Source organism: Wyeomyia smithii, chromosome 2 (genome assembly GCF_029784165.1).
Source record: "Wyeomyia smithii strain HCP4-BCI-WySm-NY-G18 chromosome 2, ASM2978416v1, whole genome shotgun sequence".
NCBI classification, from domain to species: domain Eukaryota; kingdom Metazoa; phylum Arthropoda; class Insecta; order Diptera; family Culicidae; genus Wyeomyia; species Wyeomyia smithii.
The window spans coordinates 84,262,083-84,281,712 of NC_073695.1; the positions used below are offsets into that span (position 1 = coordinate 84,262,083).

Here is a 19,630-nt window from a genome sequence, read left to right on the forward strand (position 1 = left end):
TCCATAAGCCTAGTCCATGTCTCATGCCCGTAGAGGACTACCGGTCTGATCAGCGTCTTGTAGATGGCTAACCTGATGCGGCGACGAATTCTACTCGATCGGAGCGTCCTTCGGAGACCAAAGTATGCACGATTTCCTGCCATAATGCGCCGTTGAATTTCTCTGCTGTTATCGTTTTCAGGCAGTCACCAGTGAGCCCAGATACACGAGCTTATCGACCACCTCGATTTCATCACCACCAACTTGAACTCGAGATGGGAGGTGTCTTCTCGTAAACCCATTCCTTTCATGTACTTCGTCTTCGATGCATTGATGACCAGTCCAATCCGTTTGGCTTCAGCCTTTAGTCCGATGTACGTATCCGCCATCTTCATAACGGTGCGAGCCACAATGTCGATATCGTCGGCGAAACCAAACAGTTGAACCGACTTTTGGAATATCGTGCCACTCGTGTTAATCAACGCTCTTCTAATAACACCTTCCAGGGCAATGTTAAACAGTATGCACGAGAGACCATCACCTTGCCTTAAGCCTCTGCGGGTTTCAAAGGGACTCGGGAGTGCCCCCGATACTCGAACTTCACACTAATGAATCGTTACGCCAGGTCTAAATTAACCTTAACAGACTCCCTTCGGGCTGTCGGTAGACAGTCAGCTGTTTCTGTTCGTGATGTCTAGGTGAGCCTTGACCTCCCCTGCATGTCTTTGAAACACGTCCATGCCCCAATCTAGTCCCATTCCCTTCCGCAAAAAGAACATTCGCTGTTGTAGAGCTGAATCGACCAGACATTATTTCTGTTAAATTGTAGGCCCAGTCAAGCTCCATAGAAACGAAGTAGCAAAGTGGAAAAATGGTTTTTCATATCGAGCAAGGATTTTCAAGACCATTACAATTCAAGACTTGAAGCAGTGAACGTATAAAAAAAATAAAAATGCCACGATCCGAAGACGTATGGCTCATTCCTGTCCATGACGAAGATCAAAAACCAGCGCAGATTACCACGGAGTAGCAGGTAGTGTGAAGAACCTCAAGTGGAACAATTCAAGCACGCCTAGACAAGGCACGGCTTCAGATGCGGATAATCGATGCGAGAATCGACAAGCAAGAACAAGTGAGCAAAGAAACCCCGTCGGTAGCGTGTCCCACCAATGTCAAGGCCTCGATGACGACGTTGCCTACGATGACAAGCAAACCGCCATTTCGGTTGAAATAAAAAATCCTCCAGCACGTGACAAGCGATGGTCAGGACTTCACTCGTTGAAGTGGTGCAAACCACATTAGCCTTACGAGAAAGGATAGATCTGAAGTCCATGCGCTACACCAGAAGAGTGCATGCGGTACACCAGAAGAGTGCATCCGATTCATGCAGGAGAGCAATTTGATCTTACTTACCTTACCAGTCAGCTCCAGGCTGGTGTCCCTTGCTGTTCGAAGAAGTCGTCTTCATTCAATTCGGTCCTTGGCTACTGCTCGCCAGCCATGTCGTCTGCGAAGGTCCCGCAGGTCGTCTTCCATTTGATGGAGCCACCTTGCTCGCTGCGCGCCTCGTCGCCTCGTTCCAGTCGGGTCGTTGTCAAGAACAATTTTCACCAGGTTGTCGCCCGACATTCTTACGACATGCTCAGTAGTCTCCCGATTTTCGTCGTTTGAACGATGAGTGGTTCTCCAAGCAGCTGAGTCAACTCGTGGTTCATCCGCCTCCGCAATGTTCCATCTTACATCTACACTCCACCACAGATGGTACACAGCACCATTCGTCCGAAAACTTCAAGGACGCGTCGATCCTCCACGAGCATGGTCCAAGTTTCGTGGCCGTAGAGGACTACCGGTGTGATCAGTTTTTCGTAGAACGGCGGATTTAATTCGAGCAGAGCGTCCTCCGGAGTCCAAAGTAGGCACGATTCCTCTGCTGATGTCGTTGTCAGTCACCAGTCAGACCAGGTATAAAAACTCATCTACCATCTCGAATTCATCACCGCTAATCAGAATTTGTGGTGGCAGTTGATACTATCTTCTCTGGAACCTCTTCCGCTTATGTACTTAGTGTTCGATGCGTTTATGGTTAGTTTAATTCAGCCTTTAGTCTGATCCGTCACCTATTAAAGCGATGTTGAATAGCAAGCACGATAATCCTCTTCGAGATTGCCGTAACCCTCTTCGAGATTCGAAGAGACTCGAGGGTGTCCCTGAAACTCGAGCTACGCACATCACGCGGACCATCGTCGACTTGACCAACCATGTCCGGGAAACCGTAAACGTGCATAATCCGCTATAGCTCATCTCAATCGTTGGTGTCGTACGCCGATTTAATAGCAGTTTGATCAATGAAAAACAATTGGCAAAATCCATCTCTGTGGCGGACGCATCCGAGTTAGCGGTTGTAGCCGTGAAAAACGGGACGGTCTGTACAACAACAACAACGATATCACACGCTGCCTGGAGGACTAATGGCGGTCTCGATCAACTAGATTAGTTGAGAGAATTCGTTATCGATATTGTTTTTGGAATATTTTGCATGTTGTAGGATAAGTACAACGATACACCGTGCCCCAGTGCTGAGTTGAGAAAATTTCCAGCTCGAAAAGATTCTCGACCTGATCGGGAATCGAACCCGACATCACAACCGTGTGTGGTAGATCTAGCCGATCGACATTGCTAAACACAGAACCACGGGGGCCTCTACAAGCTGAATCGATTGGGCTCATCCAGCGCGAGGCTACTGTTCTGGAGCTAGCTAGACGGTAAGGCCATTGGAATCTTGAAGGGTCTCCGAACCGATAACAGTAAGGAGTTCGTCGGTAAGCAGCTTCGAAGCACTCGATACGATACGAGACAACTGTACAATTTTTGACGGAGCGCATGAACCCAGGAGCGTCAAATGTATTCAAAGTGCAGGGTAACAAGTGGAACACTAAGTCAACGCCCTTGGTCAACTACTCAGAGTGCGCCAAGGTGTGTGACAATACGGCGCAGCGAACAAAAAGATTCGAAAGATCGGAAGGATAAAAGACCGGCAACGGAAGAAACGTTGGTAAATCTTTCGGATTTCAATTCCAGTGTTAGATGATCCATGTTCGACAGTTTTCGCGACAAAATTATTGGAGTAGATCTTACACTTCAGGTTTACCCAGAAATTCTCGATGAGACGCAGCTGGGGAACGCTGGGCGGGCTCGCTGACTTGGGTACCACATCATCAGCCGCTCCATCTCCTCTAACCTTCTTGAGAAACTTGGTGTGTGAAATAAACTTCACCTCGGAGCCCCTCGGGGGAAGTAAAATACGAAGTGCCTAGCCAGTCGTTGCCATCTAGGGTAAAATAGGTCTCGTCGTCCATCACCACCGCTACGTCGCGATTCGCCGGGAAAATCATTGCCTGCAGCTTCGAGAGCCGTGGACGGTACTGCCACTTCCTGAGATGTATGTCCATGTTTGCCAGGTATTTTTTCAATATTTGGTCGGTTGTACCGACCTCCCGGCTAAGCGAACGCAGCAATGTAGCGAAAGTGCCACACGATATCCGTTTTTGACGCGGCGGGGTACTGTTCTTTGAACGCGCAAACTTTTGAACGGAGTAGCTTCACTATTTTTGTAATCACAGTTAGAGTTCGACTGATAGACTGTCAAATTTTTTCTACTGGTTCAGGGGTTAATATGATTGATGATGCATGGGTAGTTTCGTCAGTTCATGTGAAGGTAAACCCATGAAAAATCGGTATTTTTTTTAATTCAAATGATATCACTGCGCTCTCACCACACTCGAAAGAAGAAGCTGTTGATCCTCAATAAAATTTTGGACACAGTGACAGGAAGCGCCCAGTCCAAGGCAAGCTTAATTTTACTTCCAGTAGCGGCAGCAATCTATCGCTGGTTTACAATCAGCAGATCATTGCGGTCCCGAAACACCACCAGTGTATAACAGCCATACGAAGAAGTATTAGGCCTATAAGTGATAACGAGACATAGACTCTCGGCGGAAAGCTTTGAAGAACAAGTGGGTTACAGTGCTCAGGACTAACAGCGAAACCTATTCGCCTGTTGTTGTCCAATACTCAACAATCCGAGAAAATATTGCAACCAGAGGGACCCAGTGCGACACAAAGTTTGCAGACTAAAAAAGGCCCTCTACAGTTTCAAGCAGGTATGCAGGGTACAGAACAATAAGCTAGACCAAAAGATGCGTCGCATAGGAATGATCCGTTTCAAATACGAACCGTGCGTGTACTACCGTGTCTTCGGTGATAAACTGTTTATCGACATTTTGTTCGTCGATAACTACCTTATCATCTTAAACGACCAAAGGCTAATCGATGAGGTTATGCAGTGTCTTTATACGGACTTCAAGATGGAGGACCTGGGACCGGCGAAGCAGATTCCGTTCCTATAAATTTTGATACTCCTAGCCAAGTCAGAAGTGCGTTAAGTCTTCAGAAACTCAAATAATGTTTTTTCATAAGCAAACGTACAAGCGACGAACCCGGTGAGCCTTTTGACAACTACTTAGGGGCACCAAAATTCACAAAAACGGTAAAAAAGCTACAATCTTTCATATTTTTTCAGTTTGAGCTCTATGGTAAAACCATACCATACGATGATAGGAACGCACATTAGAGCCGACCATGTACATTATGTTTATTGGCCCAAAAAAAGTCATGTGCAAAATTTCAGCTCAATCGAACATGATTTAGCGATGCCTCAAAGCGTTCAAAATTGTGATGTTTTGACCCTCGAAAACTGAACAGCCTTATGAAAAATCAAGTTCAAGACGCCTAATTATAATTAAAATAATTTAACAAACTACATCTAAATTATTGTGCCTACGAAACCTATTATTGGGATCAAGTCTCGGTTTTCCAGCTTACTTTTTTGCTTTTGTTCTACGTTCTTGGAGTAACACACCATGCGCTCCCTTTGGTCGTACAAACGAAGAGTCAGCATGTGTATTTCATCTTTCCCTCCAGCATTTATTTCAACGTCCTACTCTTATCATCTGTTCTGAAGGTCATAGCCAGAATGTAGGTAATACGCATGATTATAACGAAAACATCCGAGAGAACAAATAAAAAATACAGAATTCCCGAAGTTGCGGGGGTGTCTTTAGGTGAATAGCTTAACCAAGATACAAGTATTGTTGTTTCTCTACTATTTTTACAGCAGATATTATTTCACAATTCTTGTTCGTCACCTTCCGTTAATCAGCAACTACATGTGATACGATATCCAAGTAATATTCTACTCTCCACCCACGAGTTACATTTATCACGAATCACGATACCTACCTACCTACCTCGTGCTGCTATTGCCGCAGAAAGGAGAAACTGACTAGCAAATCACTGGATCAGATAAGTAGGCAGTGGATGAATAAACTAGCGATTGTGATCCTACCAATTGCTCTTGACAGGGATATTAAGTGTTTATAAGGACAATCGGGAAGAATCTCATCTTTGCCTACCAGTTTTCATTGTAGTTTAGAATGGCTAGTAGTCTCGAATTCGTTCAAAATTCAGTGTGATTTAGAGTTGCCATGACTGTCTGAAGGAAATCGATTTTTCCCTCAGTAAAGTTGTTGGGAAAGTGCATAGATTTTAAAATTAATATCCATATCCGTGTTCGAGTCGAAACAGTGTTTTTTTCTCATAGAAATGTATCGTTTAAAAATACGACTGGTTGACACATCGGTGCAAATTTTAGCGCAAATGTATTGGAAAACAGTGCCGACTCCATTTGGCACCGTTACTCGAATCAACCAATGCAGCCGTAATTGCTACTCCACTCTCTCTTGGCATGGTCATGGATACTGGGATCCATCTGTCAATTCGTACCAAAACAAACTGTTGCAAGCTAGTGTGGGAAAATTGCAACCCCACCTTTTTGATAGGAAAAATCAACACTTCTGCAAAATGGTATGGTTTTACCATTTATCGTTGAGAAAATGTGATAACTAGCATCAATTTTTAGATTGCAAGAACCTCAACATCAAGCATCTACAGTCACCGAGCCGCATTTTATGAAGGAATAGAATGTAATAACAAAGGATCGATTGCACCGAGGTGGGTATATTTGAACTAAATTATTCCAGCATTTTTCAGTTTGTAACCGAATAAACTGCTAAAAGGGTGTGTAGCACTATATGTATCACATTGAGAGCTTAGCATCCGTGTTTTATTTGCGAAACAGTTAGAAGCACTTGGAGATAAACGTTCATCGTTACGATTGCGTACCGCTAAATGCCATATGAGACATCACAACGTTCACTGCTAAAAACTAATCTAGCGTGAGAATTCGTTATCTTTTGATGGCAGATTACACTAATGCTTAGTGAGGTATATTTTAAATTCCCGATATCGGTCACCTTATTTGTTTACAAAAGATTTTTTTAGTGACGTTTTTGACAAACATGTGGTTGTCACATAGTCAGTCAGAGAATTTACCTCTCTAATTAGCAGCTCAATCCGCGAATTTTTCTCGACTCGAGGTTCTTGAGTTCAGCCGTTTTGTGCCGATAATTATTACTCCAAATATCCAGTAGGGGCGTGACAGCCATGGCAATAGGAGGACCATTATAAAAGGACTCCACTCACCGTGCATCAGTCCCAGTTTAATTATGATTGAATCGCAGCTGGTGGATTAGAACCGATTGTGTGTTAATTGTTTGAGATCTGTTTTTGCCTGAATTACTAGAATGGCAACTTTCACCGATGCCGAGCATACCGATCACGAGGATGAAGCTTGTAAAGCGCGCGATAATAGCGGTATACCGCCGAAACAGCGGGAGGCATTTGTTAAGCTACTTGCAAATTTTATCAGGTGCGCTTTGTAGAATGTTGTTGATGTGAATATTAGTATCCTTGGAAGGAATGGTAACCTTGAAGGAATAAGTATAATAGTAGTGGTGTTATTTCGTCGAAATTTGTGTACAGCGTGTACAGTAGTTCTTGTGTGAAATTATGTGAATTGTGACTATAGTGATCAGCTTTTATGTGCATTGAATCGGAAAAACTTTTGTGCTTGAGACTTTTTTTTAAATCTTCTATTATTAGATCATATACAAAATGTTCTATGCTCAAAAAACAAAATTATAAAACCTCGAAAAACATGAGCATTGGAAAAAATCAGATTACACCATGTTGACATATATAATACCGCAATATATCTAACTAATTGTAGCAGTGGTCATGAGCTCCTACAAGAAAAAAGTTGACATATATAATGGAATGATATCGTCCTAATAACTTTTTCAAGAAGAACTTCTTGAAATACCAAATCGCATGTGTGTGGTTGCGTCTTCACTCGAATTGCGTCTCTCAATTTCCTCCCAAATGACTAATGATATGAGCGCTCTTGGCAGTCGATCAATATTTATCTATTCAATTTCCATCGGATGAATCATTTATAGTTCATGTCGCATTTTTGTTGACGGTTTCAGATTCCCGAAACGATACAAGGCTTCCAGTGTATCGTTGTGCCTATCTCATAAATTGCGAGTTATAGTTTTTTTTAAGAAGGGGGAGGGGTTGTTAGTAGCTTAAATATTTATGATAAATATAGGTAAATAATGAGTATGTGTCCAATCACAAATTGGATTACTTGTTAGGATTTGTTTACTTTCACAATTAGGACTTATCATTCGTAGGGATTCAAACCTACTTGTCAAAAAAGGGGAAGTTAACTTACAACTAACTTAATTGCTAACATATTGGCTATAAAGAGAGCTTATCGTAGCAATTGAGGATTGCAACGATTTTTGTCGAAACTTGTTAATAATATTATTTGACATAGCTTCTAATGGTTCAACACCAGTAAGTCTATGTAATTCGAGTGTACCAAACCAAGGAGGACGCTTCAAAATTATTTTCAGAATCTTATCCTTTGAATCCTTTGAAGCGTTTTCTTCCTTGTTAAACAACTTGACCAGATCGGTACAGCAAAAAGCATTGCTGGTCTGAAAATTTGTTTGCAAATCAAAAGTTTATTCTTTAAACAAAGTTTGGAATTTATTTTAATGAGAGGATATAAACATCTCGTATATTTGATACACTTTGCTTGTATACTTTCAATGTGCTCTTTGAAAATAAGCTACATAACCTTGTCAGACCAACTTAAAATAACCCCATCATCTTGACAACGTGATTATTGTTTGGCTTGAGAAAAGAAGCCCTAGTCTTATGGGGAAAAAATATCATTTGAGTTTTAGAAGCATTGGAAGAGATTTTACACTTTTGCAAGTAGGAAGAAAAAATATCTAAACTTTTCTGCAACCGACTGCATATGACACGAAGACTTTTTCCTTACACGGAAATGCTCGTGTTATCGCAGAACAATGACTTTGTGCATCCTGGAGGCAAATCAGGAAGATCTGAAGTGAATATGTTGTACAGGACTGGACCCAAGACTGAGCCTTGAGGCACACCTGCTCTGACAGGAAATCTATCAGATTTTAAATTCTGCTAGACAACCTGCAGAGTTCGATCAGTAAGAATTTTTTTTTAATTTTGATTGGGAAAATTGGAAAATTGGTCAATGACTAGAAACCTCAGCTGGATTCTTATCCGGCTTTAAAATTGGAGTAATTTTTGCATTTTTCCATAATTTGGAAAAATATGCATTTTTGAAGCAGCAATTGAAAATTTTCACTAAAAATTCCATTATGCTCTCAGGAAGATGTTTGATCAATATGTTAAAGATTCCATCGTCACCAGGTGCTTTCATATTTTTGAAATTTTTAATAGTTGATTTCATCCCATTCAAGTTAGTTTCAATTATTTCTGCAGGTAAAAAATTCTGGGAAGAAATTAAATCAAATTGACGTGTGACTTCATTTCCATTCAATTGGACTCACAAAATTTAAATTTGAATTATGGACACTCTCAAACTGTTGAGCATGTCTTTGAGCCTTTTGTTCATTGGATACGGGTCATTCCATGTCAAGTGTCCGAGGAAATGCATCGACCATCTCCGATTTCGACCAAAATTTGTGAGTCGATGTATTTTGGGCCGGAACTTATGAGTACAAAGTGTTGTACCGATTGGTGGACCCCTCGGCCAATGGGACTGCCTCCACTTTTTGCGAATTTATCAAAACACATTTTTTATTTTACGAATATCTCGGGACCCTGAAGAGCTACAGGTGATATTTACATATCATTTTGAAGGGTTTTAGATGTAGAATTGAACTACGTGGTAATTTTTTTTCTGCAGTGTCGCCAACATTGCATTTTTTTCGATTCAAAACTTAATTTGCAATTTCCTCGAAATACCCCCCCTTCGATTTTAGTATTGACCACGCCAATGTGTTTAGCAGACAATTTCACATAGGAATCACTTATCAGCAAGAAACAAAATGTCGCGTTCCAGAGATACAACATTTTCAAATTTGCAAGATTTTGAATTTTGTCTACGCACGAAAGCGCTTCTACATAAATTGCTGCTATCTCAATGGTATCCTAGCAGGCGTTTGTGTTATCGAAGAACTGTTTTTAAGAGGAGCATCCGTTAATTATGTAACGCACAAAATACCGTTCTAGAATCATTTTCACGAAAAGTTACAGGAGAGTTTTGGTTACATTTTCACATGAATCTTCATTTTATTGGTTTAACACATTGTGAAAATCATCCTCTCTCAATTCAAAACCGTTTCTTAACAGGCGAATGGTCATGTTTTTTCCTGATTTAAGGTTTACTATGATTTCGAAATTGTAAACAATGTGTCTCATCACGTGTGCAGTCATTTCATTCCCAAGATGGTGTGTTTAATTGGATTGTATTTAATACGAATTTGTATCGCTGGAAAACGGTATTGGTTATCACAGCAGCAGCCGTGCGATGAGATTTACTAGCTACTAAGGGAGCATGCATAAATGACGTAGCTATTTTTTAGGTTTTTGTTACCCCCCTTCCCCATCTACTACCATAGCATTTCGTCACAAAGTCAGACCCCATGTAGATAATTACGTAGCTTTACAACAAACTAAACTCGCCCCACCCCACCCCAATGACTTAATTTTGCAAATTTAATTACTAAAAACATACATTGTATCATTGACGAAAAAGACAAGGCTAAGAATTAAAAATGACCATAAACAAACAAAGCCGTGAAAAAAAACAATTAGAGGGGGGGTCCTTCTATCACAACTAACATGTTTAAACTTATTGGCAAAAATCGGGAGAAGACTGTTATTATCAGTAGGATCATAGCACTAGTCTCATAATTGTCCTGTACACTAAACAGTTGGCTGCGAAGCCTGTGTCAAATAAACAGAACAGAAAAAGCCACCTCCGCTCTAATCCTGGGTAAAAAGTAAAAGAAGAACATAGGCAGATGAATGTTATGATAGGCTTACTTGCTCTATGACGTGCTATGATATGAGCAAATTAAGATATTCGGTTATGATAAAATATTTTGGATGCGTTCGGAGATTTGTTTGAACATGTGGTCTTGAATGTAAATATGCAAAATTATGAAATAAAATCTTAAATCAGCATTTTTGTCACGTTTTTAACGATGTCACGAGTTGGTTTCAAAATTCGAATCATGGACAAAAGTGTAGGCATTCAACAAAAAACAGTTTGAATTCAAATACGAAAAGTGTAGCCAAGACTCTCCTGTAACCTTTGGTGAAAATGATTCTAGAACGGTATTTTTTGCGTTACATCATTAACGGATGCTCTTCTAAGGAACATCTCTTCGACAACACAAACGCCTGCTAGGATTGCATTAAGATAGCAGCAGTTTCACAGAAGCGCTTTCGTGCGTAGACAAAATTCAAAATCTTGCAAATTTGAAAATGCTGTATCTCTGGAACGCGACATTTTGTTTTTTGCTGATAAGTGATTCCTATGTAAAATCATCTGCTAAACACATTGGCGTGACTCAAATTAAAATCGAAGGGGGGGTATTTCGAGGAAATTGCAAATTAAGTTTTGAATCGAAAAAAATGCAATGTTGGCAACACTGCAGAAAAAAAATTACCACGTAGTTCGATTCTACATCTAAAACCCTTCAAAATGATATGTCAATATCACCTGTAGCTCTTCAGGGTCCCGAGATATTCACAAAATAAAAAAGGTGTTTTGCTAAATTCGCAAAAAGTGGAGGCAGTCCCATTGGCCGAGGGGTCCACCAATCGGTACAACACTTTGTACTTATAAGTTCCGGCCCAAAATACATCGACTCACAAATTTTGGTCGAAATCGGAGATGGTCGATGCATTTCCTCGGACACTTGACATGGAATGACCCAAACAAGAAAACGTTCATCATTTTTTAAAAGTGGAATAGGCTTTGGAGGTTTCTTAAGAATCTTCGATAGCTTTTAAAAGGGTTGTGAAAATGGTTTCAATTTTTCAACTTTAGTCTCAAAATTTTGATTTCAAAGGAGTAAATTTATGTTTAATTTCTTTCTGTAAATCTTTATAAATAATTCTAAGAACCGGGTCACGAGAACGTTGATATTGACGTCTGCAGACATTTTTCAAACGAATTAGAAGTTGAAGACTTTCGTCAATTATTGGTGAATCAAATTTCACTTGAGCTTTTGGAACAGAATAGTTCCTGGCATCAACAATTGCACATTTTAATGCTTCCAAAGCGGAATCAATATTCACTTCGTTTTGTAAATCAAGCTCATTATTGAAATTACTCTTAATATGAGTTTTATGTCTTTCCCAATTAGCCTTGTTTAATTATAAAACAGAGCTCATAGGGTTTAAAACTGATTCATGTGATAAAGAAAAAGTTATTGGAAGATGGTCAGAATCATAGTCAGCATGTGTGATCAAATCACTACATACATGACTTTGATCTGTTAGCACCAAATCAATTGTTGAAGGGTTTCTTACAGAAGAAAAGCATGTAGGACTATTCGGAGACAAAATAGAATAGTATCCTAAAGAACAATCATTGAATAAAATTTTGCCATTGGAATTACTTTGAGAATCATTTCATGAACGATGTTTAGCGTTAAAATCGCCGATTATAAAAAAATTCGAACGATTTCTGGTGAGTTTTTGTAAATCACCTTTAAAATAATTTTTGTGCTCGCGTGTGCATTGAAATGGTAAATATGCTGCGGCAATAAATAAAATCCCAAGTTCAGTTTGAACTTCAATTCCCAAAGTTTCAATAACTTTCGTCTCAAGATGGGGAAGAGCACGATGTTTGATTCGGCGATGAATAACAATTGCAACTCCACCGCCGGAACCCTGAATCCTATCATGTCTATGAACCACGTGATTGGGATCATATTTTAAGTTCATGTTAGGTTTCAAAAATGTTTCAGTAATAATTGCAATATGCACATTATTTACTTTTAAAAAATTAAAAAGCTCATTCTCATTGGCCTTCAATGAGCGAGCATTCCAGTTTAATATTTTAATTGTTTTATTTAAAATCATTGCTAAATTTTAAATTAGAAACAATTTTAAGTGTAAAAGTTGTTCCAATTTGAATTGCTTCAAACATGGAATCCTGCCTGCAACATGGCGTTCATAAGATCGAACATTGTCTTTTGCAGAAAAGAAAGTTTACTTGCCATAATATGCCCCAAGCAGTTGACATTAGAAAAAATATTGTCGGTAGCAATATTAGCTGGGTGTATTTTTGTTTTCTACTGGTTTTTGTTTACCCCCACATTAATCTTCGAACTACCTGTTACCTGTGCATACGTTAAACGGGTATGCAAAGGAGTAAAAAATGAGGCGGGCGGATATCGCACGTACCGCATTGGGTGATGTGCTTCTGGCCTCCGCTTAACTTCCTATAAATTTTCCATTTTACACGCACATTATATAAAGCATGTGCTTTTTCAAAAAAAAAAAAATTTGTACATCTTGTCAGTTAGATACTGAACAAGACGATCACGACCCTTTATTGAGTCGGCCAATAAGCGGCATTTGCCTCTACGGCCAATTTGATAGGTAACCCAAGCAACAATTAAAACATAATAAAAAAATAAATTGTGATCATTTGTTGCACTAAAAAAAATTCTGAGGTTTCAAGAAACATCTTTTGTGACTACGATGAAATTGTAAAGATATAAGCAACAACTAATGTTGCATCGTTGCTACAAAAACTTTACACCAACAACGTAATTCGCGATGTTGGGTTTGTTGTTGAAACGAGTAAACCTAATCTTCACTGGATAGATCTAGTGGGCGGAGCATAAAAGTTGCCAGCGTGATGCTTGCGAGATACACAAAACAATACTTCTGAAAGTTGCTGTCATGTTCGCAAGCTATACAACAACAGCTTTTGTTCAATCGTTCGCCAGCGCTTTTTTTGTCATTGTAAAGGAAACTGAAATGTAGCTGCAACTTAGTTTCGCTAAGAATTTGTGGCAGTGATACACAATGTTCATAATTGAAACAAATTTTGCTACTTGGGAACTTTAACGTCAGAAACAAACGATGAAAGTTCTTTTTTGAAAATATTAAGTTCAGAAGAAATAGTTACCACAATAGGTGAAACTTTCTCCTTTTTAAAAGAATTGACATTTCGTATAGTTTCTTTGGTAATAACTTCCATTTCACCGGCTTCTTGCTCAGGTAAAATATCAAAAAGGTTTTCGCTGCAGACACTCGAATTGTCCGAGAGAGAATGCTCTCTCTTCCTCCTCGTAGTGATGCGCGGTTTCTTTTTTCGCCCTGTCATTTCAGGTTATACGAAAAAGTTAACAAATGTTAAATTCAAAAGTGATAAAGACTGATGTGAAATAACTTTCAGGTAGTCTTTAAAAGACGCACTGACGAAACACAAACTTTGCAGCTATAGGCAGTCAAAGACCAGTCCACAAGCGCCCGAAAACACGTCTGATCTGTAGGACAGTTCAAGACGCGCGCGAGGTATAGTTAAAAATATCCATTGTGAGTTAAAAAGAGGTGTGAAACTTGTTTGCTACTTTCGACAAAAAGTAGAACGATTTGTGTAGGCTTGGGGCAGGACTACGGATGGTATGCCGAATTGTTGACTGTGAAATATCGTACGGGTCAGCATTAAGACGTAACTGCCAAAATTATCGCAATACTAAGCTGCTCTATACCAACGGTACACAATTGTACGGAGGGATGGTGCTGCAGATGTGATTTCGGCTTCTGTGCCGTGAGGGCATGGTAATAACTTTTAAGTAAAGGAAAACACCAAACAGCAAAACTTGCACAATGCTCTGTAACCTTGTGGCTACCAGCTCCAGACACAATTGCATTTTTAATAAACGATCATTACTTTTCTAGTTATGCTAACCATACAACTCTTTCGCCTTGAGATGTCCATGTTCTTTAGCTGAACTAGCGTATCTTGTCCTGTGCCACGAATTACATTACACGCCTCCCGGCCTTGGAAAGTTATCAATAAATGTTACGTTATATCTTGTTTGGAATTTATTAAAATCTGTGTCGGGTCCTCTGTCGAGTATTATCTTCGCTGGTCACTTCTCCACCAACCGTGCCACAAGGCCCATTGTAGCCTGCCGTGCGCTTGATGCTATCCGTATATTGGTATGTTCGGTACTACTTGGGTTCAGCGCCTCCGCCACACTCCCTTCTCCAGTTTAAGCCCAACTATTGAACGCAGGATCCTCCGATCGAAAACTTTGTACGCCGGTGTACGCCGGTGCTCATGGTCGTAAAGTGTCAACGGGGGATTCAGAGAAACCGTCGAGGGTTGCACGAATCAGCTTTAACACTTTTACTAGGAAACGGTGTTCAAGCATAATCTGCCATAATTCGTAGCGCTTAACTGAATCGTCGTCTCCTGGAAGTCTGTGAACAGATAATGAGTCTTCTAGTTTACTTGTCTTGATAGTCTTTCGGCCCAAACTTTTAAGATAAACCCATGGATGGCACGCAACAACTGCTCACTCCCGGCTTTGAGAAGTTCAGCTGGGTGACCGTTCTCGCTAGCAGATTAGTGTTTTTAAGCTCTCCACACTATTAGGTATCATTTCTGACCATTGCAGTGTAATAAGCCAATCCTGGAAGTTATTTGAAGTCTTCCACGATGTATGTTTTATCGTCCATTACGACGCATGAAAATTTTGTAAAAAATCGCAGTACAATCTTTGAGTACGTGTTTTTGCCGGCAAATTCTGCTTATCGTTGCGGTTTGGGGCCTTCTTGACTTTGTAGGACTTTAAACTGGAATGCTTCTTTGATTTCTGAACGAATCCTGGTGACATTTCTATTTTTCGAACTACAGCTTAGAAAGAGAGGTTTGGATTTCTCTCCAAAATCTTTTTCACTTTTCCATATAACTTTCCGCGCGAGCACGTCAAACGTTCAGAAAACCTTTTCGACACATCATGGATTGGGGGCGTTTTTGCGACTTGATATATCAAAAGGTGAGGCTATTCAGTACGACTGTACAAATTCTGTTCGCACGAGTCTTTTCGGTCCGTCGACATTTTGAGCACTGTTCACGAAATGTCAAAACAAATCAAAGAAGGCGAAAGCATAGACCGCCAGCTATGTTTGAGTTAAAAGAGTCGTCCATAACTTGAGTATTGCAAGAGGTACACTGCTTTGAAGGTGTCCAGATTATTGCGGATACAAATCTTAAACATGATAAAAATCGTTATCGGGAACGCATCGGAGGATGGATAAGCTGCTGATCTGCCAAACTTGGACGAGGTCAGGGAAGCTTGTGAAGAGCTAATAAAATACTAATCTGCTAGCAAGAACGGCCTCCCAGCCGAATTAAAGAAAAAATCGGAAGTGAGCAGTTGTTGCGTGAAATCCATCGGCTCATCTTAAAAGTTTAAAAGAAGGGAGTGTGGCGCAGGCGCATGAGCCACGAGTAGTACCAAGCATACCAATATAAGGATAACATCAAGCCGATGGCAGGTTACAATGGGCTGTGTGGTCCCCGTGGTTCTGTGGTTAGCGATGTCGGTCGGCTAGCTCTCCCACACGGTTGTGATATCGGGTTCGATTCCCGATCGAGTCGAGGATCTTTTCGAGCTGGAAATTTTCTCGACTCAGCACTGGGGCAAACACAATATCGATAACGAATTCTCTCAACTAATCTAGTTGATCGAGACCGCTATTAGCCCCAAGGCTTAGCGTGCGATATTGTTTTTGTTAGGCTACAATGGGCTGGACATGTGGCACGAATGTCTGAGGAGCGACCAGCAAAGATAATGTTCAGAAGAGAACTCGACAGAGTGGTAGACCCCGTACCCGTTGGATGTATACCGGGGATAAGGATGCTCGATCACGTGATGTGGAGATGTACTCTGGATTCGGCCTTTGGTCGTTAAATTTGCAAGTCTATAAATTTCAAACAAAATATAACATTTATTTGTAACTTTCCAAAAAGATGAAAAAAAATTCAGTGTTTATTTTGATTTTTTTTTGTTCAAAACGAAATTCTTCACAAAGCATGTTTAGTTTTATATAGTTTTATGGATATAATGCAGGTGAAATTGTGGAACTTTTTATTCGAGATTACAAATCTATGTTTATGTTAGTTCATTAGTCAATTATGTTAGTTCATTGAGTTAATTTTTGAGGGAACTATCTAGTTTTCAACTATAATTATTTTTTACAAGCTTTCAATCGATCAATCGATCGCTGTCAATGGTTAGGGTGTAAGTATTCAATGCAGCTCCAGTATAGTTTCAATTCTTGTTCCATCCAACAGTTTATATTTTAATATTCTCACTAATTATTTGGTATCACATTTTAATCCTACTCAAACTCGGTTGCCGTACTATTTGCAGACAACGAGACACCGACAAAAAGCAAGCGGAAGATCTACTCTTTGAAATGTTCAGAAATGAAGAAACCGGGCTGTTGAGTATCGGGAAGTTTTTAGCGGTAATACAAACATATGGGATTCTGTTGCAACAAATTATGATCACTCTTCTTCATTATTGCAGGCTCTTCGCACTACCGGCATCCGCCGCAACGATCCGCGCATAAGTGAAATGATGGAAAATTTGAAGAAGATTCATAAACTTAACAACTACGACGGAGGTTCTCCCCTGACGCAGCATCTTAACGCGGAAACGTTCAAAGCCGTCATTGCGCCCAACATCGTCCTCATTGCACGTGCCTTCCGGCATCAGTTCGTCATCCCAGATTTCAACGGTTTTACGAAGGACATTGAAGATATATACTGGAAGTGTAAAAGCAACACCGATGGTAAGGTGGCAAGCTACATTCCACAGTTGGCGCGTGTCAATCCCGACTACTGGGGTGTAAGCATATGCACCATTGATGGTCAAAGATTTTCGATTGGTGATTCTAGCGTTCCTTTCACGCTGCAAAGTTGCAGTAAACCACTTACTTATATTATTGCCTTAGAGAAGTTAGGCTCGGATGTGGTTCATCAGTACGTTGGCCAGGAACCAAGCGGAAGGAATTTCAATGAGCTCGTACTGGATCACAACAAAAAACCACATAATCCGATGATTAACGCTGGATCGATATTGACTTGTTCGCTGCTGAAAACTTTAGTGCACCCGGAAATGACTTTGGCTGAAAAGTTTGACTATACACAGTCATGGTTTAGTCGTATGGCAGGAGGAGAGCCGTTGGGTTTCAACAATGCAGTGTTCTTATCGGAACGGGAAGCCGCTGACCGAAACTACGCGTTGGGATTCTACATGCGGGAACATAAGTGTTATCCCGAAAAGGCAAACTTACGAGAGTGCATGGATTTTTATTTCCAATGTTGTTCAATGGAAGCGAACTGCGAAACACTTTCCATTGTAGCTTCTACACTTGCTAATGGAGGCATCTGTCCGCTAACGGAGGAAAAAGTTGTACAATCAGAAAACGTCCGAGATGTCCTTTCGCTAATGCACTCCTGTGGAATGTACGATTTCTCTGGACAATTTGCCTTTAAAGTAGGACTGCCAGCCAAATCAGGAGTATGCGGTGGGGTAATGTTGGTAATACCGAATGTTATGGGTATATTCATGTGGTCTCCACCACTAGACCCTCTTGGAAATAGTTGCAGAGGCGTACAGTTTTGCGAAGAACTAGTAAACATATTCAATTTTCACCTATACGATAATCTGAAGCACGATTCCAACAAAAGGGACCCCCGTCGGCATCGTTATGAAACTAAAGGTTTATCGGTAGTCAATTTGCTTTTCTCGGCTGCTAGTGGCGATGTGACTGCATTAAGGCGACACAAACTGTCCGGAATGGATATCACTCTGTCGGACTACGATGGTCGAACAGCACTTCATCTGGCGTGCTCGGAAGGACATCTCGAGTGCGTAAAATTCCTGCTGGAGCATTGTGGGGTGCCACATGATGCCAAAGATCGCTGGGGAAACCGACCGATCGATGAGGCTGAAACTTTCGGCCATGAGGAGGTGGCAAGCTTTCTCAAAGAATGGGACGAAAAGGTGGAGATGGTCAAAAAGATGGGGAACGATCCAGGGTATAATTCCGACCAGGATAGTCTGAAAAGTGATTCATCTGATTCGTCGGTAGGGAGCAAATCCAAGCACAATACTGATATTCTAAAATAATATGCAGGCATTCAGCGGTGTAACATGTTTTAAACATAAACTAAATTCATTGTAACGTATTCATCACATTAGGTTACAACATAGTTTTAAATTTACTATCAAAGTAAGACTGTTACTGATTATAGATGAAAAGCAGACAATAAAAATACAAAGCATATATACGTAATAGTTTAATTTGTATATTAGCTGATAATTTGCGAGGCAATTCAACGAGATAATATAGAATTGGCACCATTGAGCTGTCAATCCGAAATAATTTATTGAAGATTTTATTGATAGGACGCAAGTAAAATTATCAAACTAATATATAGACAATAATCAGAAATAATAATCTGTTAATCTGATCTGTTTGAAAAATCTGTCCATTCACTCTGGCAATGAGTATATTACGCAAGGTATTGTCAATTATGAAGCTAGTTATATTGCAATGTGTTTAGTGAAATCTGTAGTTAATGTATTTGAAACAAATGTAAAGTGTTGACCACTCAAATAAAATGTTGCTGAATCCAGAACGTCAAACCCAATATAATATCTGAGAAATAGTAAAAAAAATATTCAGAAAGCCCCGAAGAACTTCTGGCTTGATATTCGAATTTCACAGAAATAAACTTTTATTCTTTCTTGTAAAGCCCTATTTAGGGCTTCATACGGAAATGTTAATTTTTTTCACGCCCGTGAAAAATGCTAACTGCGAAAATTTCTTTTGTTTGAAACTGTAAACATACTGGATCCAGTGAAACTGGAGGTTGTGGGTGGTATCTTTTTGCCTTTACTTTTGTCCCCCTTGCTGGCCGGGAGCCCCCGGTTGGGATACACTACTTTAATGTAAGCCTTATATTTTCTCGGCAAAAAAGGAGCATAACCTCGTAATTTCAATATAATATAGTATATAGTCATTGAGGTCTAGGCCTCATAAAATGTAAAATTCTCGAAGTTAATTGTATACACAAACTGAGCCCTGGGAATTAAAAAATATGTTGCACGCACCTCGATCTCTTTATCTTGGCTTACTCCATATTTCCGACGGTAGATCTATTTACATTTAGGTTATCAGTTCACAGCCATCAATTGACTTATTTACTACACAATCTAGTAATGTAAACAAACTACATATTTTGCAAAAGTCATGCTTGTAAGCTAGTAATAGTATTAGT

General features: G+C 40.1%; 1 protein-coding gene across 5 annotated transcripts; it reads left to right on the plus strand.

Moving 5' to 3' along the window:
- Window positions 1-5,075: 5,075 nt before the first annotated feature.
- Window positions 5,076-18,988, plus strand: LOC129725772 (glutaminase kidney isoform, mitochondrial). 5 transcript variants are annotated; one of them, XM_055681949.1, is made up of 5 exons: window positions 5,076-5,901; window positions 5,957-6,048; window positions 16,539-16,577; window positions 16,710-16,806; window positions 16,869-18,988. In XM_055681949.1, the coding sequence occupies exons 1-5, from the start codon at window positions 5,641-5,643 to the stop codon at window positions 18,474-18,476; spliced, it is 2,097 nt and encodes a 698-aa protein (XP_055537924.1). In that variant the 5' UTR covers window positions 5,076-5,640; the 3' UTR covers window positions 18,477-18,988. The 5 variants fall into 5 exon arrangements, with proteins under 5 accessions (XP_055537924.1, XP_055537925.1, XP_055537926.1 ...); XM_055681950.1 differs by lacking the exon at window positions 16,539-16,577; XM_055681951.1 differs by lacking the exons at window positions 5,076-5,901; window positions 5,957-6,048 and adding an exon at window positions 6,078-6,805.
- The last annotated feature ends 642 nt before the right edge of the window (window positions 18,989-19,630 follow it).